Source organism: Trichoplusia ni, chromosome 14, assembly GCF_003590095.1.
Source record: "Trichoplusia ni isolate ovarian cell line Hi5 chromosome 14, tn1, whole genome shotgun sequence".
Lineage (NCBI taxonomy): Eukaryota > Metazoa > Arthropoda > Insecta > Lepidoptera > Noctuidae > Trichoplusia > Trichoplusia ni.
The window spans coordinates 889,259-910,766 of NC_039491.1; the positions used below are offsets into that span (position 1 = coordinate 889,259).

Consider the following 21,508-nt stretch of genomic DNA (forward strand, 5'->3'; position numbering starts at 1 on the left):
TCAGTTGGCATTCGGTTGGTCCTGGCGGTGCCGGGCGCGGGCCGATCGATTGCCGCAGACACGCAGCGCTGGTTCCCATTGCATTCATTCATATACATTACTTGCAGGGTTCCATGCGTGCGGAAATGGGTCACAAATAAATCGTTGCTAAATGTTGTCATTTTATGAGCTCCTTCAAGGTCGCAAACACGGTAATCATTTGTGCGCGTCCTTGCGTGACGTGATCAATGCCGACCTATATTTTTGATTAGGTTAAAGGGTGTTCTTCACCCAAATAACCGATATCAATAGGGTAGGAAATAGGTTAGTTTTTTGCTTATAAGGAAGTGAGCGTTCTGTTGCTTGATTGACTGCCAGATTTTATGTATGCAAAGTTTATTTATGATGAAAGGTATTTTGTACCAGTAAAACATTAAAATAAAACAATACTTTGTAACTAATGTTTATATTAAAAATTATTCATGATTTACCATTTTACAGAATAATAATATTTACAAACATATTATGACCTATGAAAAGTATGTCTACATACATATAAATAAACTTCATTGACTCCCATTTTTTAACATTTTTAATGTACAAAAAAACATACACCTCCTTTTCCGCTAATTGTATTGGCTGACACAACGACCAAGGTATGAAATCATTTCGTCCATTACAGAGCGTTTCCAATACGCAATAACGATACATCGCACGCAGCGCGGTAGTCGCGGCAGTTCCTGATCGAGAGCAGTACAATCACCGGGCGCAGGCTGCGTGAGAACCTCACTTAACACGATATTCACGAACAATAGGCTCGAAGCGGTTATTAATCGGTAATCGGACGGCTCGAACGCACAAAGGAAACGCATTCTACGGTCATTCTACGGTGAATCAGTTGCGACCACTCTACCGGGTCCAGTGCTCGGTATTCCTCACTCATTATGAACGGTCTCGATCATTGCTCGGAGTCTACTTCATGGGGTCAGTCCTTGTGTCGGCCTTACACTATATTACCTTATTAATGACTAATATTTTGTTAAATATAATAATTTCAAGAAAAAGTATTAAGAATACTGCGCTTATGGTGCATTTCTTTTCGATACTCTGATATTTCTTTTATAATATAATCTGTTACATTGAATATATAATATTGTTAGTATTATTTACAATTGTAATATGTACTAATTGGCTAACAGATTTTTAATAATTTGCTAACGACGTCAACATTCTGCCGTTACATGTGGTGTGGCCTCATAAACTTACAATTTAACTCTAGGTCAGAATAAAACATACACCTCTAGTATGTAACGTGTACTCTAAAGAAATTGAGGTAATTGGTTTTGAAGATAAAACACGGGTAACTTATCCAATGACTCTCAGTATTTACACATCATAAAATACATACAGTAAGAAACGAACGAACACCAACTCATGAGAACGATAGGGTAAGCAATATTGTGATGGTCGTCGATAGCATGTTGTGCAGTAAACACAGGTACTTTCTATCTCTACACATACTTCAAGATTGCACGATACAAACATACAAACAGTTCAGTATATCTATATTACAGTACACATGTATGTATGTACAGTATTTGGTAACGAGCTGGCGGTGTCGCAGCCTCGTCGATACTCCGGCACCTACTGCTTCACAATACTCACAGAAATCATCTTAAAATAAATCAGGTCACACAAGTGAAGGACACGAAAAACAAATATATAAAAATACTATAGAATATATATACTAACAATATGTAATATATAATTATTTGACAATCAGTTCGACTGATTACAATAATATAATAACAATTTACATAATGTAGTTTAAGTTGTATGTAATGGAATTTATTATGTATAATAATCAGGGCACATGGTATAGCTTGACGTATAATATCTACGATACATGTCGCCGTGTCGGCTCACATCACTCCCGTCGTTCACTCTCGCACTGTTCACTCACGCGATCCGTTCACTCGCAGTTCATTCGGTCACAAGTCGAGCGGCGGCGGGCGGGCGCAGCTCGTCAAACACACATTAAAAATAAAACGTCCATGTTGTATATCGTCGGGGCCCCGAGCGGCCCTACTTGATCCTGTTGAGCACGAGGTCGGTGGTGAGCTGCAGCGCGCGCTGGTAGGGCGAGCGCGCCAGCTGCTGCGCCAGGCGCGCCGCCTCCGCGCCGTGCTGCCGCGCCAGGAAGCGCGTCTGCTCCAGCCCGCGCGACAGGTGCACCAGCTCGTACGCCTTCTGCACGTCGCCCGCCTCTTGGAACCGCCGCATGATCATCGGGTTCAGCTCGGGGTACTGCCGGGAACCACACACATTACTTCATATAACAATGCATTCTAAACAGCGAAATAACAAATAAACACATGAAAATTATTGAAAAAGAGAAAGTTTTACTATTAACGAAAGTATATTAAATCCGCTAATTAATTGTAAATATTATAAAGGTGCCGTCATTGCTAAGTCACTTTTTAAATCGATGCGCACAGGTGTCTTAATAGGAACATAGTCTTTAATGTACCACCTTCAACATATCTCTAAACATGATCAGTCAATTACCTAGGCTTTTATAGAACGCTCATGATAGTAATGTGAAAATACAATATTGAGTAAAAGCTTGCTGAATAAAATCCAGTTTTACTGGACTTAAATTTGCAATAAAAGTCGTCACTAAGTCAAAACTAGATTAATAAAAACGCATAAATTACAAATATAAATTTGCAGCAGTCGGATAACGATTGATGTTTATTTTTTTGCAATAGAGATTAAATAAGCAATGTCCACATATGTTGGGCAAAAATTTGCGCAAGTGTTAACCCGTTACGGCGAGAGTATGTTGGGGTAGGGCAACCGGTTCTATTTAGTAACTGCTAGCTACCCACATCACGCTCTGAGGAATTCCAAGTATGTTAAAATTGATCTCAGGTATTCTGTTTGTAGGTTAGCGAAATTTAAGTCAAGGTTTCGAATACTTTTTTGTTTGCCAAATGTATCTAACGCCAAAAATGGTCTGTCGGAAGGTGAATAGTGTATTTAAATGTTTTTGCAAAGTGAGTTCAGTAGAGTACATTTTTATTTCAACTAAAATTATTTTTCGCCTTGAATGTCTTTGCAAGTTTTGGAAGGAATAACTTTCTTTATGGGCGTCTTTAGCTTATAATTATTTTTATCTAGAAAAAATATAATACTGTTTTAAGAGAAAGACCCAAATCCTAGATTGCAAAACATGTAGGCAATCATAAAGGATAGCTTACAAATAAATTGCTTCGTTCTGACCTTTAGTACCGTGTGGTTTAATTACATATTCTTAATTATAAGAACACTAGCTTTTCGCCCGCGTCGAGGTTGGTTATATGGCTTTTCCAAGAGAACTCTTCAAGAGTCCGCGATAAAAACTGTCCTATGTTCTTTCTCAAGGTCAACTCTATCTCTGTACCAAATTTCATTAAAATCAGTTCAATGGTTTAGACGTGAAAGCTTACTACTTTCGCATTTATAATATTAGTAGGGATTAGCATTTACCTTTTCGCATGCGAAGAGCACGGGAGCGGTGGCGAGGCCGAGCTTGAGGTCGGCGGCGGTGGGCTTGCCCATGGCCTGCGCGGACGACACGAAGTCCAGCAGGTCGTCCACCAGCTGGAAGCTGAGCCCGAGGTTGCGCCCGTACTGGAAGGCCACCTCGCACGTGCTCTCGTCCGCGCCGCTCAGCAGCGCCACCTAGTGGACAAAATAATATCATGTTTATGTTTCCTTAAACATATTTTATTCCTATTTTTTTATTTTGTTTAACAACCATTGTATACATGTCATATGTAAAAGTAAAGGACACTTACACTGGCATTATAACTAAATTGAAAAAAAAACTGCAGAAATATGTTTTGACTCTTAAACAGAGGGGTATTAAACTGGTAAGTTCAATTTACAAGTCCATGATTACATTTTAGCCTAAGGAACGAAATTTCTTTTTTAAAATTTCCTTGAATTTAAATTAGCTTATTTTAATCAGTAATGTTTTTTCTCTGTCTCTTTTTTCTATTGAATATTTCAAATGTTAATATTATAAGACTATAATGAATGGCCATAAGTCAACAGTAAGTTAGTAACCATAAAAATACAAATTAACATCAGAAAATGAGCACTTTATTAGTTATTACATTATTTTAAGTACAGTCTCGCAGTAAAGTCGCACGCTCTTAAAATAATCATTACATATTGACACTGATTCATTTCATTAGGCGTAGTATAACAACAGCAGCAAGTTTTATTAAACCTAATTAAGCATGAAACGTTTTGTCAGCTCAGTTAAAACAGAGCTACATAAAAATAATAATTAGTTATTCAAGTAAATGCTAATAAATTCACTAAAATAATAGACGACGTGTGTATAGGTCATAATAAGTCTTGTAAACGAGGCGGACATTCGTTCGGTCATTCATTCCGCGTTGTTTCCTCATAGTTTTAGCATAATGACGCAATTACCGTCACGTACCAACAAATACTAATAATATAAGAGTATTACCGCTTTGACTGAGTTGGCGATGAGAGAGGCCGTCTTCCTGTAAGTCTTTGTGAGGTAATGTGCGAACCGCTCGTTCTCTGTCTCCTTGCTGCCCAGTTGCATGAACTCGCCCTGTACGAGGTCTGTCACCACCTGGAAAGTAACACCATAATATAATATCATCATACATGTTAGAATGAGGACCAATGCAAGACGAGACTTTGTAAAATAATAGGAGGGGTGTGTATTCACAGTTATTGGATATAGACGCGATACTGAACTGTGACCAAATAATTTAATATTTCATAGTTATTATTTTGGTCAAAAAACGGCTTCCGGACAAAGGAATTTAATTCTTGTATCTCGGAGGGTTTTACAAACGTGCAAGTCACGGCAATGATAAGGAATGAACTCTGTACTAAACAGCAATGAGATAGTCAAAATATTAAACACCTTACTTTACTTTTAAAATTCATTATACCCTATCTATCGTGCAGTTGCCGAAATCGACGCGAATATTATTTATGTATGTATCATTGCAGATTCAAACACGATTTCTACAATAAATCTGTTAGCCTTCGTTCTAATTTATATTTTCGTATTAACACGATTATAGCTATTAAACTATATCTAATATGTGTGAAGTCAGGTATAAATCAATCGTTGTCTGTTGTAGCAATTGATTTAGGGCTGTGCAGGGCTTAAGGGGAAGTATATTTTTCAATTCTAATAGGTTCATCTTGTTGTTGTCAATTGTCAATGGAGTAAGACATTTATCACCCACGCTTACTCATGGGAGGTTGTCGATTGTAGATTCCAGTATTTGTAATTTCAACAAAACATTTTTCATCGACCATTTGTCAGTAGTAGATAACTTGAAATAGTTTTAAAAAGTACATCTAACTTTAAATAAGTCACACTGGCACTTGCTTGCACTTGCATAACCTTGTGCATACAAATCCGTGACCAAAACTGGAATGCTACCACGACTATTTTCTCTGTCTGAATTGTCTCTCTATGTCTGAACGGGTACTGATTGGTAGAGGTCACTACGCCAAAACGAATGCATCTATGTTTAGAACAAGCATTTGTGTGATCCACTAACGCTTGTTCTGACTCTGGGTGTCTTTGCATGTGACTTAAACGATTCCGAAACCCTCGGAAATCAAGGCTTAAACTTCTTAGTGCGAGAGTCAAAGACTTAATATATATTTACGCTATTAATTAACACCTCTGCTTATTACAGTCAGTTGCACATTCGTGTCTTAAATGATGCACATATTGGATGTTTATTTATCTATCGAGTAATTAAGCAGCTATTTGAATCATCTTATATTTTAAGGCCACGTTTGTATGTTGTAACTGAGTGTTTGCAAAATATCTTTCTAATAAACCTATCATACGTCTAAATGTGATCGTAATTCATAATGTTGATGCTGATTGCTTATAGCGTTTAATTATAAATAAAACTATGTAATCAAATTGATCGATTTGATAGATTTTAATTAAATAAAAATCTACATACATTATAAAGCAAAAGAGTTTTTGTATGTCAGTTTGTTTGAAGGTGCTAGTCTCAGGTCATCCTAGATTAGATAAGAATATTTTTTATTGACCACCATGGAATTGCGGCAGTGATTCTTAATACATACAATGTTAGGGTACAATGACGGTCTTATTGTCAAAAGCGATACGACCTAGTACGATTGAAAAATTATTGCGTGTTAGATAGCCCATACATTTAGGAAGGCTAAATATAATATATCATCACAATATAAGTTATAGAAGCAGAGTAGTAGTGAAATATAATACGAATACAGGAAGAAAATTATCTCTTAAACAGTCAATCCCATTTAAAAAATCCCAAATTCTATTTACATAACCACGCGGACAAAGTCGCGAGCAACAGCTAGTTTTATATATGTGAACGCATGCGCAGGACAAGCTCTGGTTACTGTAAACATGCTCTACTAGTCCGGTCAACTGAGAATATGAAGCCTGCGCTCAGGTTAACAGAATCGATAATATTAATGTTCTAAAAACCACCCCGCCGGGCTAATATCCAGACAAGAAACAAATTGAATAGGTAACCAACGTTGGCTCACTGCGGGAGACCAAACCGAACACTTTATTATAAAAATACTTGTTTAACATAACTAATACAACAATTTCGAAGTTCCACCGTATCGCATTTAAGAAGGCCGACAGGATGAATAGATTTAATGAATATTCTAGCCGAACATTCGACCCCAATAGCAGGCGTGCGCTCACGAACATTGAAAAGGTTACATTAAAGTAATGATCGCGGCTGTACTACTGTTGACGCTCAATGAGTGCCTTAGTGATGATGAAACGCAATCATACATGTATGTATATTGTGATGAGCATTTCATCGTATGTCATCAAATAATTGTATATTCAGCTATTAAATGTTGTAATAAATCATCACATTTATATTTTTTCATTGCAACATAAAATGTTTAACAATAGTTTTATATTTTTGGTTTCGTGAGCGCTTCACAATTTTTATGTGTTAACTAACTCTACGTATCATGTATTATAGATTATACGTTGAATGATAAAAGCTTTTACGTTTACGTTTCTACGTTTTATTGTCCGGTTTGTAGATTATTGCGGCAAAAATGGGCTTTCTTGCGACTTAAGAACGTAAGTTCTATCATTATTGGTTTAGCAATGATTTCGCGTATTTAGATTAGATGTGAATCAAAGTTTGACATCTTATAAGAACGATTAAATGTTGTGATAACCATATAGTACCTGGCTAAGTACGAGTGTGACGTCATCGCTGCGCAAGCGAGCTATCATCATCGACGCCACGGCGAGGATGAAGTCGCCGGCCATCGCCACCTGAAAACAAGAAACAGATAGTCATCAGTATAATATAGAACATCTTCTAGTTCCTAAGAGACGGATATGTGGCGTGTCATAAAGTTTTTACAAAAATTTAATATCATAAGTCTTCGCCACACTCATCATTCGTTATCACAGATATTAGACTAGCTGAATCGAAACCATATCGATTTTCATAAATATGTTTTAGCTAAATCTATATCTATAGAGGTATTAATAGAATATAAATTTATTGAACCGAAACGTTCCTTGATTAGGTACTTCTTAACTAAAAAGTTTCCCAAACATTTGAAATCGGCGCTATAAGATTTTAAAGTAATAATATTGATTTTATATAAAAGTAAGCGTAATTTTAACTTCCATGCGTATTAAATTATATCTAATCTAATGACAAGGTTGGTTTATCATTATATCATAACAATATTTAAAAATAATATAGAGATCTGAGCTAGATACGGATTTAATTAGCGTTTGTATTGGATACTTATTATATCTACGTCCAGCATCGACTCGCGTGACTAGGGTCATAGCGTGCATGGGAAAGTGTCAGCTAGTGCTATTTAATTACAGTCTACAACAAAACAAGTGACACTAGATATTGACACTTGTGCTTGTTAATTTGACCAGATGTGTTCCTTGACACAAACGATTTCAAAGGTGCATAACAGATCAACTTCATTAAAAAAGAAATGTAGTTTTTCATCAATCTCCAAAGGATTAAATTCAATTTACTAGTGCTAAATAATTTAAATTCTTTTCACTTAAGTTTTCAAATCACAAAATATTCTATCTACTTCTGTTTTGAAGGTTGCTAAATAATAACAAACATACGTCTGGTTAGACTGGTTTATTAGATAGTGTACTATGCGCGCTAGGTGCACCTAAGTAGCGTGCGGGGAAAGTACATGTCATATGTGAAGAAATGTGATTGTGTGACAAGTACAGGTAAGACCGTAAAACCTTCCATGACAGTTTGTACACAAAGTTAAATAAAATTGTTTTGATAATCTCGTATAAACCCAACTTTCTCCTCACGGAATTAATTTATATTGTTCATAAAAAATATATCAAGTTTACAACCGTCAAGAAAATAATGCTAATTTACTAGTAACTCATTTTCCTTATGGATTAGCACTGTGTTTTGACGATAACACAAGGATATTAGTCCAAAGAAATTGGAATCGTTAAACATTAAAATAAATCAGCGTGGTAAATAACATAGATTGCTATAAATGTATCGATGGCGCTCATTTCTCCAGTTGTTGGCAAGAATGTCGAGAAAGTTGTGATGCGGTGTTCGGTCGCATACTAATGGCGTCGCGCGGCGCGGACGTTTCGCCGGCAGTGGGCGAGCGGGACCGCGCGGCCCGCGCTGGGACCGCAGCCCGCCTCTCATTAAAGCAGTGGACACTTGTCAGCCTACATCCAGTGGCCGGGCCGGGGCCGGCCCAGCCGGGTTCAACGAGCACCGCCGTACCTACAGTCGCCGCATATCATCGGCAACACTGACATTGACAGCACTTTCATTCCATACAGTATGGTTGATTTTCGTATGCTCTACCACTGCCATATGCATAGCCGGACACTGCCACGCTTACTGTAAGTACGTACGTATTGTACGGTAGAGTGTATCAAGTTTTGAATAGTAAATTAATTTAGAGTAGACTCTAACAATTACTGTTCTAGTTACGTGACTGATTGAAAATTAGTATAACCGCTAGTCACGATAGAAATCACAAGAGTTTTATGCAATCAAACGCGAGTAGGTAATTAAAAAGTAAAGTTGTAAGTATTCTTTACATTACACAGTAGGCAGTAGTTGTTTTCGTTGTAATTGTCTAGACTGGGCTATTTTAATAGAGTCAAATAAGCCCTAAAATGTCGGTCGCTATAATTGGCCAATGCTAAATGTAATTAAATTTTGGAATGGTATACATATATTAACGAGTAGTTGAATTTAAGCATAGACAGTTTGAGCGTTAAATCTTAAAAACTCCGAATCTCACTTGTAGCTTCACCTTTGCAAGGCATTACACATTCACATATAATGATAGCGATGTCCTTGACCACCTAGTGATATTCGGCGCAAAAACCTCGCTGCCATCTAAGTAGAGGAAATCAAAAAATGTGAAAGTGGTCGGACGATGACGCGATTCGTATTTCCATAAGGTGGCATGAATGAAGGCATCCGGCGACGAGTCCGGTTTGGAGCTGATGACACACTAATATTTGTTAATTGGGGCTATATAACAATTATTATCGTTTACTTGATGAGATTTCATCGCTGTCATCAGGAAACTTAGATTGAAATATTCGAAGCTGAAGTCTCCAGACCGCAGGGAGCAAGTGTGGTGATCAATGCTCAAACTTTCCCTACACGGAAGAGTTATGTTCCTAGCAGTAGGACATCTTAATACCGGTATTATTAAATTGTATTATATATATGGGTGGAGATAGGTAAATAAATAAATAATAGTTCGGTTTCACAGAAAACCTCAAATGGGGGAGTATCGATAGCATAGATATCGATAGCATCCAATCGATGTTTACGTTCACGCGATTTATACCTACAAAGACTTACTAAATGCTCGAGGGTCAAAGTCTCGTCTAATTTCGATTCGCAGAAACCGGCTGTTTGTTTTGATAGCTTCGCTAAGTCGACGTCCACGACAGTAAAGTTCCTGTGATTTTTGGTGTAGTAGCTTACAATTGCGATGTTGTCTGAACATGAACGCTTTTCTATATTCGCGCATTAGAATGTTATAAGAGTTTACCTCGGTGTGGTGTGTTTATGGCTAAACTTTAGACAGAACAAATTCCTAGTATCGTTAAGTTTCCTGACACCTTTATGATTTTTTAAAATTCATTTACTGTTATGTTCATTTGTGGTTCAAGTGGAACACCTGCTATATCCACATATAAATTTAGTTATTGATTGCAGTATCTTTGCTCGCAGGTGACGTACCCATCCCTCCCTCGTCAGCCTCAGCTTCACAATCGAGTGTCACACCTTGATTTTACGTAATTCTCTTCTAACATTCTATGGGTGTGCATCTGTGCACGTAACAGGTGAAAATTCGGCCTAGTACCAGTTGTAAATAGTACCTAATAATGCCTATTGATTATTTATTATGATAGCTTGTTATGCAACTGAACATAAACCTTATCCAATCTTTTCAAATATAATATAATTAACTAGTTGTTGCCCGCGACTTCCCCGTGGGCAGAAGATATAAGTTATGTTTCATACCTGCCCTGTTTTTTCCCCCCCTGCACATTTTCTATTGTATCTTAGCTCCTATCAGTCGCAGCGTGATGGTTTATAGCCTAAAGCCTTACTCGATGAATGGTCTATTCAACACAAAGATTTTTTCAATTTGGACCAGTAGTTCCTGAGATTAGCGCGTTCAAACAAACAAACAAACAAACTCTTCAGCTTTATATATTAGTATAGAGTCTAGATTAATACTTTGTATCGGCACAGTTATAAAGCTGTACTTGAAAATGCCGATGGTATGGCTTGCTTGCAGTTGATTGGGGTGATTATTTTGCTATCATTAACACTAGTAAGTAATTTAAGTTTTTTAATCTTCATTAGTACGATTTTCCGTAACACGTAAGCAACGGGACTACATGCGGGATTGGCCGCGCGTATCGTATGCGCTTGGTTGCGCAAATCGGTGCGCGTTAGCACACTTTCTGTACACTAACCGGGCTAAAAACGCATCCGTTACGTGCGCGGACCGGACCGGTGTAACTGCACCGACGACACGCGTGCAATGTGTCATGACACTCACATCCGTGAACTAGTTCCATGTTTCATTGCATTTATTACAGGAAAATATTATTATTAAGAGTTGTTGTAACTGCATTTATAAAGATTATTTGACGATTACAATCTTAGCACCAGCAACATGTCTTTTGAGAATCCTTAGAACATGTTTTTAAATATTATGTTTAACGTTCAGATTTGTCAATGTGTGTGTACAAGCGTATATGCAAGTTCCATGATAAGAGTGAAAGGCTTTCACAAGAACACGTTGAAAGTCTGCCCACCGTGAGCCACATGAATAATTTACCAGAAAAATCTCTACGATTTCACGCCAACTTAATTCCGAATGTGTTGTAGTTTCTATTCTGTAATTCATTTACACCCATACATTGTAATGCAAGTTCGCACCTCGCCTGAATCACTAAACTCCGAGACGACACTTAACATTGCACCCATGCTCTTGATCCACGACCTCAAGACCAAGATACGCTATGAAATATCCATAGCTATTTAAAACCATGACATTCCACGGCCACATTCAGGTTCTGCAATAAGTGTAAAGTCCCTTCTCAAGGTATCTTCGTGTCGATTACCCCGATCAGAGTAAGTTTTCCGGGTTCAGTGATGCGACAAATAATTAAAAAGTAATTTACTTGATGTCGAAAAATTTCCGGGTCGTCGGCACTGAACCCATCCCATGTATGGCAACTTATCACCCGAGGGAAATAACCGCGGCGAATAAGGTAAATGCAAGTCGTAGCAATACTCATTGATTACGGAAGTATCTGCCATGGGGATCATACAACTTGGTAATTTATATTTTACTTATAGGATATTAATTGTCCTGGGCGGTAAACGAAGGCCATCATCGGAATCTGTCGGATAATTGCAACATTATCTCTCGAAGCGGATCTCGTGTAACTAGATGTATGCAGTCGGTTGCATTTCGCAAGGAGGCCTTGACAGTGGGCAGGTGGTGGTGGCGACGGCGGCTGGCGGCGGACGGAAGGTGAATGTGGCGGGATCTATGTCACGCGGCCGGCCTTGACTCCCCCCTCATCCTCGTCGCGACACTCGCGCGGAGATCGCCCACCAAAAGTCGCGCTGAGCGCACTTTAATACTAACGTTTACGGGTTTACATGGCCTACATTAGTAATTAATAATCATAATAATAGTACCTTGTGTCCAAGTTAATAATATTTCAAACTATAATTTGCAATGATTGTTGATAATTATATGGCAAATTCTCATTAAAAATGAGGAATTTGGTAAGAATTACCACCCTGGTTATGTGTTTTTATGGTACAAAATCTTGACGTTTTATGAGTTACAATTTAGATAAATCTGTTGCCGCTAGCGATCAATGAGATCGATACACGTTCGTATTAAAGTTGATCGGTATTTCGTATCGAGTGAGTGGAAGGTCCGGTGGTTTCGAAACCGTCGGCATCTAGTGGCGATTAGTGGTCGTCGAGTGGGCCATCGTTTCGACATACCTGCTGGACACGTGTACACGACAAAATCCGGTTTTTGCAATAATCACCAAGTGTGTAACCTGCGTATAATGAATCAACTGCAGTGTAGTGTCTGAAGCTTCGCGACTGTTACCAAGAAGATGACATTCTTGTAACATTCATTTCCATATTCCACAAAAAAAAACAACGTGATTGAGGTAATGTTGAATTACTTCCGACAAATCTCAGATATGGTGCAGCGTCCTTCGTTTACCAGTTTCATTCGTCATTCCGTTAAACTTATTCATTAAAATAGTATAAGTTCACAAAGCTGCAGTTTATTATCATTACCCAAAGTATAAGCAAACTGGGTCCACTAAGAAGGGGTAAATGCTACGACCTTGACTTAGTGCCATCAAGGCTGTTCGGTCTAGCGAGCTATACCCGCCTTAGTATAAGAAATGTAAACTTTGAATTACGTAATGAAATCGTCGGTTTATTTATTAAGTTTGGGCAATTGTACTGTTCTAAGGCTAAGCGTTTGTTGCAATCTTGTATAAATATCGGTATTAAGGTGTAATCACGAGTGTGGTTGGGGCGCGGGAGCGGACGCGGGCTTGCAGCGTGGTCGCGCGTCCGACCTACATCCCCCCGCGCCCACACGCCGCTCCCCGCAAAGTACAGTTACCAAGACCAGTTTTTACTTTACACTCTTTAACACACACCGCGGTAGGTCACTTGAGGAAAGTGTTGGACGAATTTTGCTTTCGTCCGATCATTGGGTCATACGATGATAACTGATAGAAAGTAATAGTTCAGTTTCTCAATCATGTAAATAAAAGATTCATTAAAATGCATAAATATTAAAAGATTGAACCAGAGATGTCTAGACTGCGTCTGACCGCGAAATTGTGAATAACATAAGTAACTCTTGAAATCAGCTTACGTCTTCAAATGTGCGCAGTAGAAAAGACATCAACGCATTTGCATACGATGTTCGTAACTAACTTATTCAGAATCAGTAACGCGTTTAATATAAATTAATTTTGACACATTGGCTATATCAATAAGATTTTATCATCATTTACCATAAAAATGACGGAACAATTTTCTTACGAAATTAAATTATAGGCTTTCTTGACACGAATCTAAAGTTGAATAAAAAATACATTACGCGGCGGGCTGACCTTACCGAGATAGTAATTTGAATACAAAAACTAGCAGGACGTTACTCACGGAGTCGAGTCGAGATCAAATAGGGATGCGGCTTATAAGATTTAATCGGCTTGGGTTGAATGACCTATAGTATCACGGTAGAGTACGAAGGCCGTAGCTTTATAGCTCCTCCATAACCTTTGGCTTTAAGACTTTACCTTTAAACTTCACGAGCTTTCATAGTAAATCAATTTACAAGATTTTCGTAACGTTACACTATAAAATGATACTTAATATTCGTTCTGATTTACATACGCGATTTTCGTTTTCATTTTATTATTCTTGTTACGCGCAAAGGCGTAAATATATTATACTATATAAATGTTGTTGATAAGAGTACCCCCAACGTCTATATCCTATTGATAAGTGCAAAATCTTGTGATTCATCTACAAATTTCAATTGCTGATAATGATAATCTTGCACAATACATGGTTCATTGAATTACTAATTAATCAATTGACCCCAAAAGCATCAGGTTTCATGAAATTATCATATCTAAGGTTCGAACATACATGTACGTAACGAAACCGAACTTTACGTGGATTTTTAGACAATATTTTATATATCGACTTTTGTCGACCCACTGCACTTTTCATGAACTCAATGTGAATAAGAAATTCAAGTTCGTTTAAGAGGTGTGATCCCTACAAACAAATAGCTTGTCCCTTTGGTACATACGCTTGTATCGCTGATTTTACCCTTGATATGTTAAGCGATCAAAACAATTAAACAATAAATTGAAGCTCATGGGAATCATAATTAGCGCTTAGCACAAGGGACGCGAGTGACCTCCAGACCAAGGCGTGCCGCACTGGTTGGGACAGTCACGTGCAACAAGATGTTACTAACTAGACGACCTTAAAGATGCTACTGAAATTGATAAGACTTTTTAGTTGAATTTTTGAGTAAAAAATTACAAAACTTTTATTCTTTTTAAAGTGTTTTTTTATATCTTCTTTGTTATTTGTATTTCCTTGTTACAGCGTCTGCATAATTCAATATATGGACATTAAGGAATGAATTCTGAATTAGTTTAATAGAGAAATAGTCAAGCGAACATTTTAAAACGAAGACAAGGAAAAAGTATATATTGAGATAAGATTTAGAAGATGGAAAAGTCACATTAATAAAAAGAAACTGACTGATAAGACTCATAATTTTGGAGTTTGCAATTTTGAGAACAGCCAAAAAAGGTACATTTCGCAGTGATGTATATAAAGTATTGCTGTTATTGCAAATCATGATTTTTTTTTTACGAAAAACAGTAAACTGCGTTTTCGGACGAATTTTAACAAACCATTTAAACGATATTCCTCTTGAAAATGGCATAAATGAAGCTATTATATTGAGTTTTAAAGCAGATCTCTCGCTAGAAATCCAAATAAAACGCGGCCTTATACAGTCCAAAGGTTACTCTTTTAAAGTTCTTATGCAATTCGCTAAACATCTTCACACGTGACGCGGCGGCACGTACCGCGGTATAGTTCGGAATGTGTTGCACCAAGATTCTAGTGCTTTTTATTGTCAAGTTTGCCATTAACCTCTTTTCTATTTTTTAAACGTAGCACTAAGTAAATACCTGAATACACAAAGGCGTTCGACATCAATTCATTAATCACCGCAAAAATTATAGGCTGTTTGAAATTGCGTGACCTAAAAGGGGCAAAAGCAGTCGGTCGTTAAAAATCGCCATGTTTTTTAAACACTTAATAAGTTAAATTGGTACGTATGTACAATTAAATGACAATGGGTCGTCATTTGCAGACATCATAATTATTTTAAGCTGTGATAGCTTAGTGGTAAGATCTCAGGGGAAAACAGAGTTCTCCAGTTCGATTTAAAAGCACGTATCCAATTTTAAAATGTGCAATTTTAGGACTAAAATTCACATATTAAATGTTCGGAAAGCACGTTAAAATCGAGGGTCTTGTTTCTGATTTGTCTCCGGTCGTGTCGTGTTGCCGTCCATTCGAGCTATGAGAGTAAGGGAACAGACAGTGCACCTGTGCTCGCGCACACGCTTGTGCACTATATATGTTCCGTGCAGCTGGCTGGCGTTTTGCGACACTAGCATAGCCATAGGACATATTCATTACAGTAAACATGGTCGCGATGTTATTTTTTTTTTTTCAATTTCTATAGTACAATGATAATTGCTAAGCCTAAAATGTAGCGCAACGTATTCATCTTTTGTTCTCGACACGGCTAGATAACGCACTTCCAAGTTTGGCACTGATTGCTAGACTGAATAGATAAACTAGGCTTCAGGCTTCACAATACCTCGCAATTAGGCATTGCCTAATCTGACTCAAATTTCGTCTGAGAATCGTTACAAGCCAGTTCCCATTTCCAGAGATAACAATTTTGTACTTGCTGGTTGGCAAAGAACTCTGAAATTGTACACTTACTAGGTTTGACTTAAAAGTACAAGAACTGATAGACGTGCAAATGATTAGTAGAATACAATAAATAAGTGGTCAATTATAACACCTCATAAAGCACTGTCGGGAATGACAGCAGTTACGTAATCCACAACTTTGTTAGATTAGTAGGCAGACTGCACGCGATAATTAATCTGTTAACCTTGTTCATTGATTAAAATTGAGATAACAATGTAATGCGTACTAACATTCATTTGATTATCGATTACCGAAAGACAAAGGATCGCTTAACATGGAAAACTTCATCAGCGGAGTTTGTTTTTGAAATATAAAATAACGACCAGTTTGTAGAGAATAATATCGATAGATTATTTAAAATGTCCTGAAGTTCAGATGCTTTTAAGTATTCGTGGCAAAGAGTATCAAGTAAATGGAAGGTTTTCATCCGAGCTCACATCCGCGGTGTTGATAGATGTCTGGACCCGCCCCCGCCCCCCGCGCCCCTCATACGAATAACTCCGGACCGGTGAAAGCGACCGGCGTCCAAGCGAGTCCTTTGTTGGATCAAGGTTTTGATGGTTAAAATTCGGAATATTTATTTAAAAGCTTTAATGTGAATTTCGATTTTCTGCTTTTCTTAAACACCAGGTGATTTCAAATGAAAAACCATCATCAAAATGGATACCTCAGGACAAATATCTAATATACAGACAAGAAAAAATCTCATAGATTATCTAAATACTGAAGACTAAGAGACGTGCCTTTTATATAGTCGATCAGTCACCACGAGCGACGAATTTGAATATAATTAAATCGGACAGGTGGCTTGATCGTTCGCTTGATTGTTGCCCAAGAGAAGCATCCGCCTACTGAATGCTGTAACTTATAAACATCGCAGTGGGATGTTAACATACTGCCAGACGTTTTGGAATGTGCAATATTAAAAATATTTTACATAAATTCCGAGCGCGTACGCTCCGCATTTAAACTCGTCATTCCTTAGCACAGCAGACAAGGTGAACAATAAGGTTCGCGACATATTCTGAACAATGGTCGCAGATACGATAGGAATCGGAAATTCGCCGCTGACGTTGTTGAAGACCTGCCTATTGTCGAACAAATATACAATAACCATTCTCTTATAGAACAGGAATACATACATATTTGTTAGGCAGCGGGAATGCACCGGTCGTTGACCGAATAAGGACCTTTGTCATAAGCTTTGTCGGTTACATAATACGTCTAAATCCGTATACGGATTCATTGACACAAAGACGTTATCAAAACTAAACAAATTATCTGTCAATTTGTTCACGTAATGCAATGTAAATATTCCACATCCGTGCACAGCAACATGGTCGTAAATGAATTAAATACAAACAGGCGCGCCCTGTTACCATCATACAATGTTTACACGAATTGTATGTACGGACATATATGGTAGGCACGGGCGGCACCTGCCAAAGCTAACATCGAGATGTTTAAATTATATAACTCAAATACAGGTTATCAGATCTCAGACTAGTCTTAGCGAACTGTGACAACATCCGCTAATATCTATGCACACAAACAGTCGCACAGGTTTAATGACCTAAAACTGTCTGCAACGATGATGCGCACCTTGGAAAATATAAATATTCCACTTTATTAATAGTTTGATGACTCGGTTCTTAAAACCTTATTTCTCAATATAATTAAAGCATATTATTTTTAATCCCATCATTTAGTTATTAATATAATAAATCTAAATAATGAAATCGGCTATTAAAAAGTGAATAAGAGGCAAAGGTCGTGCCGACCTAAATTGCACAACGCGGCGTGTTTAATGGGACATTCTCGCCATCGACAGCCCATTAGATGAAGAACACACCGTGCGATATGCATTGTCGATTCATAAAACGTTTCACACTGAAGATTACGCCGCCGGAAGATGTAATCGCAGGATAGGCATTTAGTCCGTGAAGGACGACGCCAAACGCACGCTGCTTACAAGTAGATGTAATAACCGCTCATGTACAATGCAATATACACATTCAGTAACCGTAGACCGACGAGATTCAAGGCATTCACTAAATTGTTCAAACTCTTTGTTCTACGATTATATCCATTCAGATCACATACTTTACTTCTTGTAAATTATGTATATGGAATAACTATGAAACTTAAAAACCCAACCAATCTGTATTCCTTTTAAAATGTTTGGGATGACGTCGAGAACCAATCCTAATATTAGTACTGTTGTGACAATGCTTACGAAAATTACCTTGACCAATCTAGCAGCCATAATAGCTATAACAAATATATTCATTTAAAGAGGGAAATATTTCACAATGATCGTGTTACAAGCATCATTCAACGCTGGCTTGTGTGGCCTCTCAATCAATGTGGAACAACATTCAAACTCATCTGGCAAATAGACAAAAACTCGATACTTTTGTGTCCTTCACAATAATATTAAGCTTAAACCTGCAACTTAATATTGCCTGTTTTATCTGTGAATAATTATTGTTGTTTATTTATAGACAATCGTAAAGTTTTACTGTCAGCCGCCCACAAACACTCGATTAAAATTAGTCAAGTTGTTGTGTAGTGTGATAAATATGGTACGACGCGAGTCATGACCAAGAAGCCGGTATAGAGTCGTGTGATGTAGCCGCGAGGTACTTTCACCGAGGGTCGCGACTCGCGCGCCTCCGACCCACTGCGCTTGAACAGGTGCCGAGATTACAAAAAAGAATCATTCGATGTGAGATTCGTTTAACTTGCGTCCAAGAATTTACGTATTTAACAAGTCATTTCAAATTGTTTGTGTATTTGATTTGTTATCATATTCATTTATAGGTATAAAACTAAAACACGTGTAAGTAATAAACTAAATCAAGATAAACATACAATAAATGTAAACTAGTTTGTACCTCTCGGCCATTCATAAAGTGAAAGAAAATACCAGTTGTGGTGACTGGTGTACATCGGTCGCAAGTTTTTATCTCGATAGTCGCGATACAGTCTCGGACTACTTCCCACCGTTTGAATTAATTTCCATCTTTAGGGCAACAACCTGGAACCACTCGAGGTTCTATAACATCGAAATATGTAGGCCAACTACGAACAGGTTTCATGTGTAAATATATCTGTAGATTATAAAAATGTTTGTCTACAAACATGCTCGATTTGAGATCAATATTGTATGTTTGCTCTTAAGTTTTTTTGCGATACTTGATAATATGATTAAGTTTTTATAAGATTATTTTTTCGGACTTATTTGTTTTAATTCAAAAGCAAGTCAAACAGTCTGTAAAGAGGAAAGTAACGCTCCAGTTATACGCTACCCTTTAATGATTTCATCAATTAATATATCCGAAGTATGTCACCCCGCAGCTTTCTACAGACGATGAAAACGAAATTGAATATGACGAACGTGTATCTACGTAGTTCAATATTTGCGCAACAAATGGGTAAATAATGTGTGCCGACTTAAGGCTTAAACCAATATTGCTAAAGTCAACACTCGTCTAAGATTTTTTTCGTCTGTTTGGTGAATTCTAAAACTATTATTAGTTCAGTAAAACAGTCGAAAGCTTAAAATAATGTACGATTACGAAATTAATATTTTACAGAATTAAGACATACGTTGAAAGCTTGACCTTGTAAATATATATATTTATGTATGAGCGAGTGGTATTAGTAAGAGTTTAATGAACACGTAATGGATGGCGTGAATCGTGATCTTAACCTAGATACGCCGACACCAGACAGCCGCCCAAAACACAATAAGAAGCATACAAAGGCGAATAGTAATATTGCTAACGCAGATCGAACAAAAAAGCTCTATTTGTATCAAGACGATGCGATAAGGAATGTAGAGTCAGTTAGAAACGTTGGTGTTTTTTGCTCAAAATAATTCGAGCGCAGTAATATAATAGTGACGCACGTAATCGATTAATATTCGGCAGCGCCTAGCAACAGGCATAACGACAGTCAAGACAAAGCCGCTCCTAGAACACAACCCATTTGCACTTTCCATTCGGATCGTGCTCGCGGGGACGCGGCGCACATAACAATCAGGGGATCGGTTTATCCCAACAATAGGCTACCTACTAACACACTGATCATTCTATTAACAGTATATTATATTGACAAGGTTGTATGTCTCGGTATTGACATGCAGCGAGCCTCGAAAACATTAAAATAATCATCTTACTAATCACTGATTGTATTCACATCACGATTGGAATTTCCTGATGGACGCGACACTAAATGATTAAGTACGATTTTATCTCCGTAAAACTGTTTGAATAAAATCTCTACAATTCAATTTGCTTCCATCAATATTCGATTATATTCTCCTGATAATAAAATCACGTGTATGTCACGGATGGATTCCTTCACCTGTTTAACCAAACAAAACTAATTTTAACCAACCAGTTGTGGTCAAGTGTATTTAGGTATAATTTATACGACAAATGAATGTAAATTCTTATATCTATATAATTTAACAATTACAAATGTAAACATGTTAATAGAGTTATAGTTTACTCGACCAGAAATATGATTGATGCGGTAATCGTTGTGTATACTAATTAGCCTAATTCAAATGTACGCCCACGTAGATAGGGAGAATTGGCGTCAATCTACATACAACATACTATAATAGTGTCATAGGACGATCACATCCATAAATACCGCATCATTTGTATTCTACGAGGCCGGTTACGAGGAACAACATAATATGTGTGTTGCTTCAGGAGCTCGGGTATTTTAATAGGCTAGTGATCTGTATTGGATAATATATCGATAAATATCGATCGTTTTATACAAACGCTTACGGAAAACGTGAACAGAAAGCTTAGGGTTCAGAGTCACGGCCTCATGGTAACTAGACGGTATGTCGCTTCAAGGAAAACCCAATAGCTTATACTATTCAAACGAGATTCGCATTCCCAACTGATTTTAAAGTTCGATCGTGATATGCTGGCAAAAGCAACAATTGCTCTTTTAGCAATTTGTATTACATATCGCAATACCTTCACACAAATTAGTTTTTGCCGTCAATAACTGTTGCTTTGCTCAACATGATACATAATCCTACACTGATTGCTTTTCATTTTAAAGACCTACTTATTATAACAGTTTTTATTAACAATCTGTTAAACCAACTAAGCTTTTCGTTTCCCGTTTTAATCGGCTTTAATCAACTCGAATAAGAGGTACCCTGTGTCGAGTTCTCGTGAGATAAAATCGATTAACAAATTTCAACTGAACTATCACTATTGTACTACATAAATCTGGGAAAATCAAGCGAGTTTCTTGTTGGTACCTTATTAAGA

The 21,508-nt window shown here is 37.4% G+C and overlaps 1 protein-coding gene across 1 annotated transcript in view; it reads right to left on the minus strand.

Annotated features, from left to right (window-relative positions):
* Window positions 1–429: 429 nt before the first annotated feature.
* LOC113500428 (decaprenyl-diphosphate synthase subunit 1) overlaps window positions 430–21,508 on the minus strand; it is a 46,025-nt gene continuing 24,946 nt past the window's right edge. Inside the window, exons 5-8 of the mRNA XM_026881219.1 lie at window positions 7,265–7,354; window positions 4,508–4,639; window positions 3,511–3,705; window positions 430–2,286 (exon numbers count right to left, since the gene is read on the minus strand). Of these exons, the coding sequence (XP_026737020.1) occupies window positions 2,065–2,286; window positions 3,511–3,705; window positions 4,508–4,639; window positions 7,265–7,354 (639 nt within the window). The 3' untranslated portion in view covers window positions 430–2,064. The remainder of the gene's footprint in view (window positions 2,287–3,510; window positions 3,706–4,507; window positions 4,640–7,264; window positions 7,355–21,508) is intronic.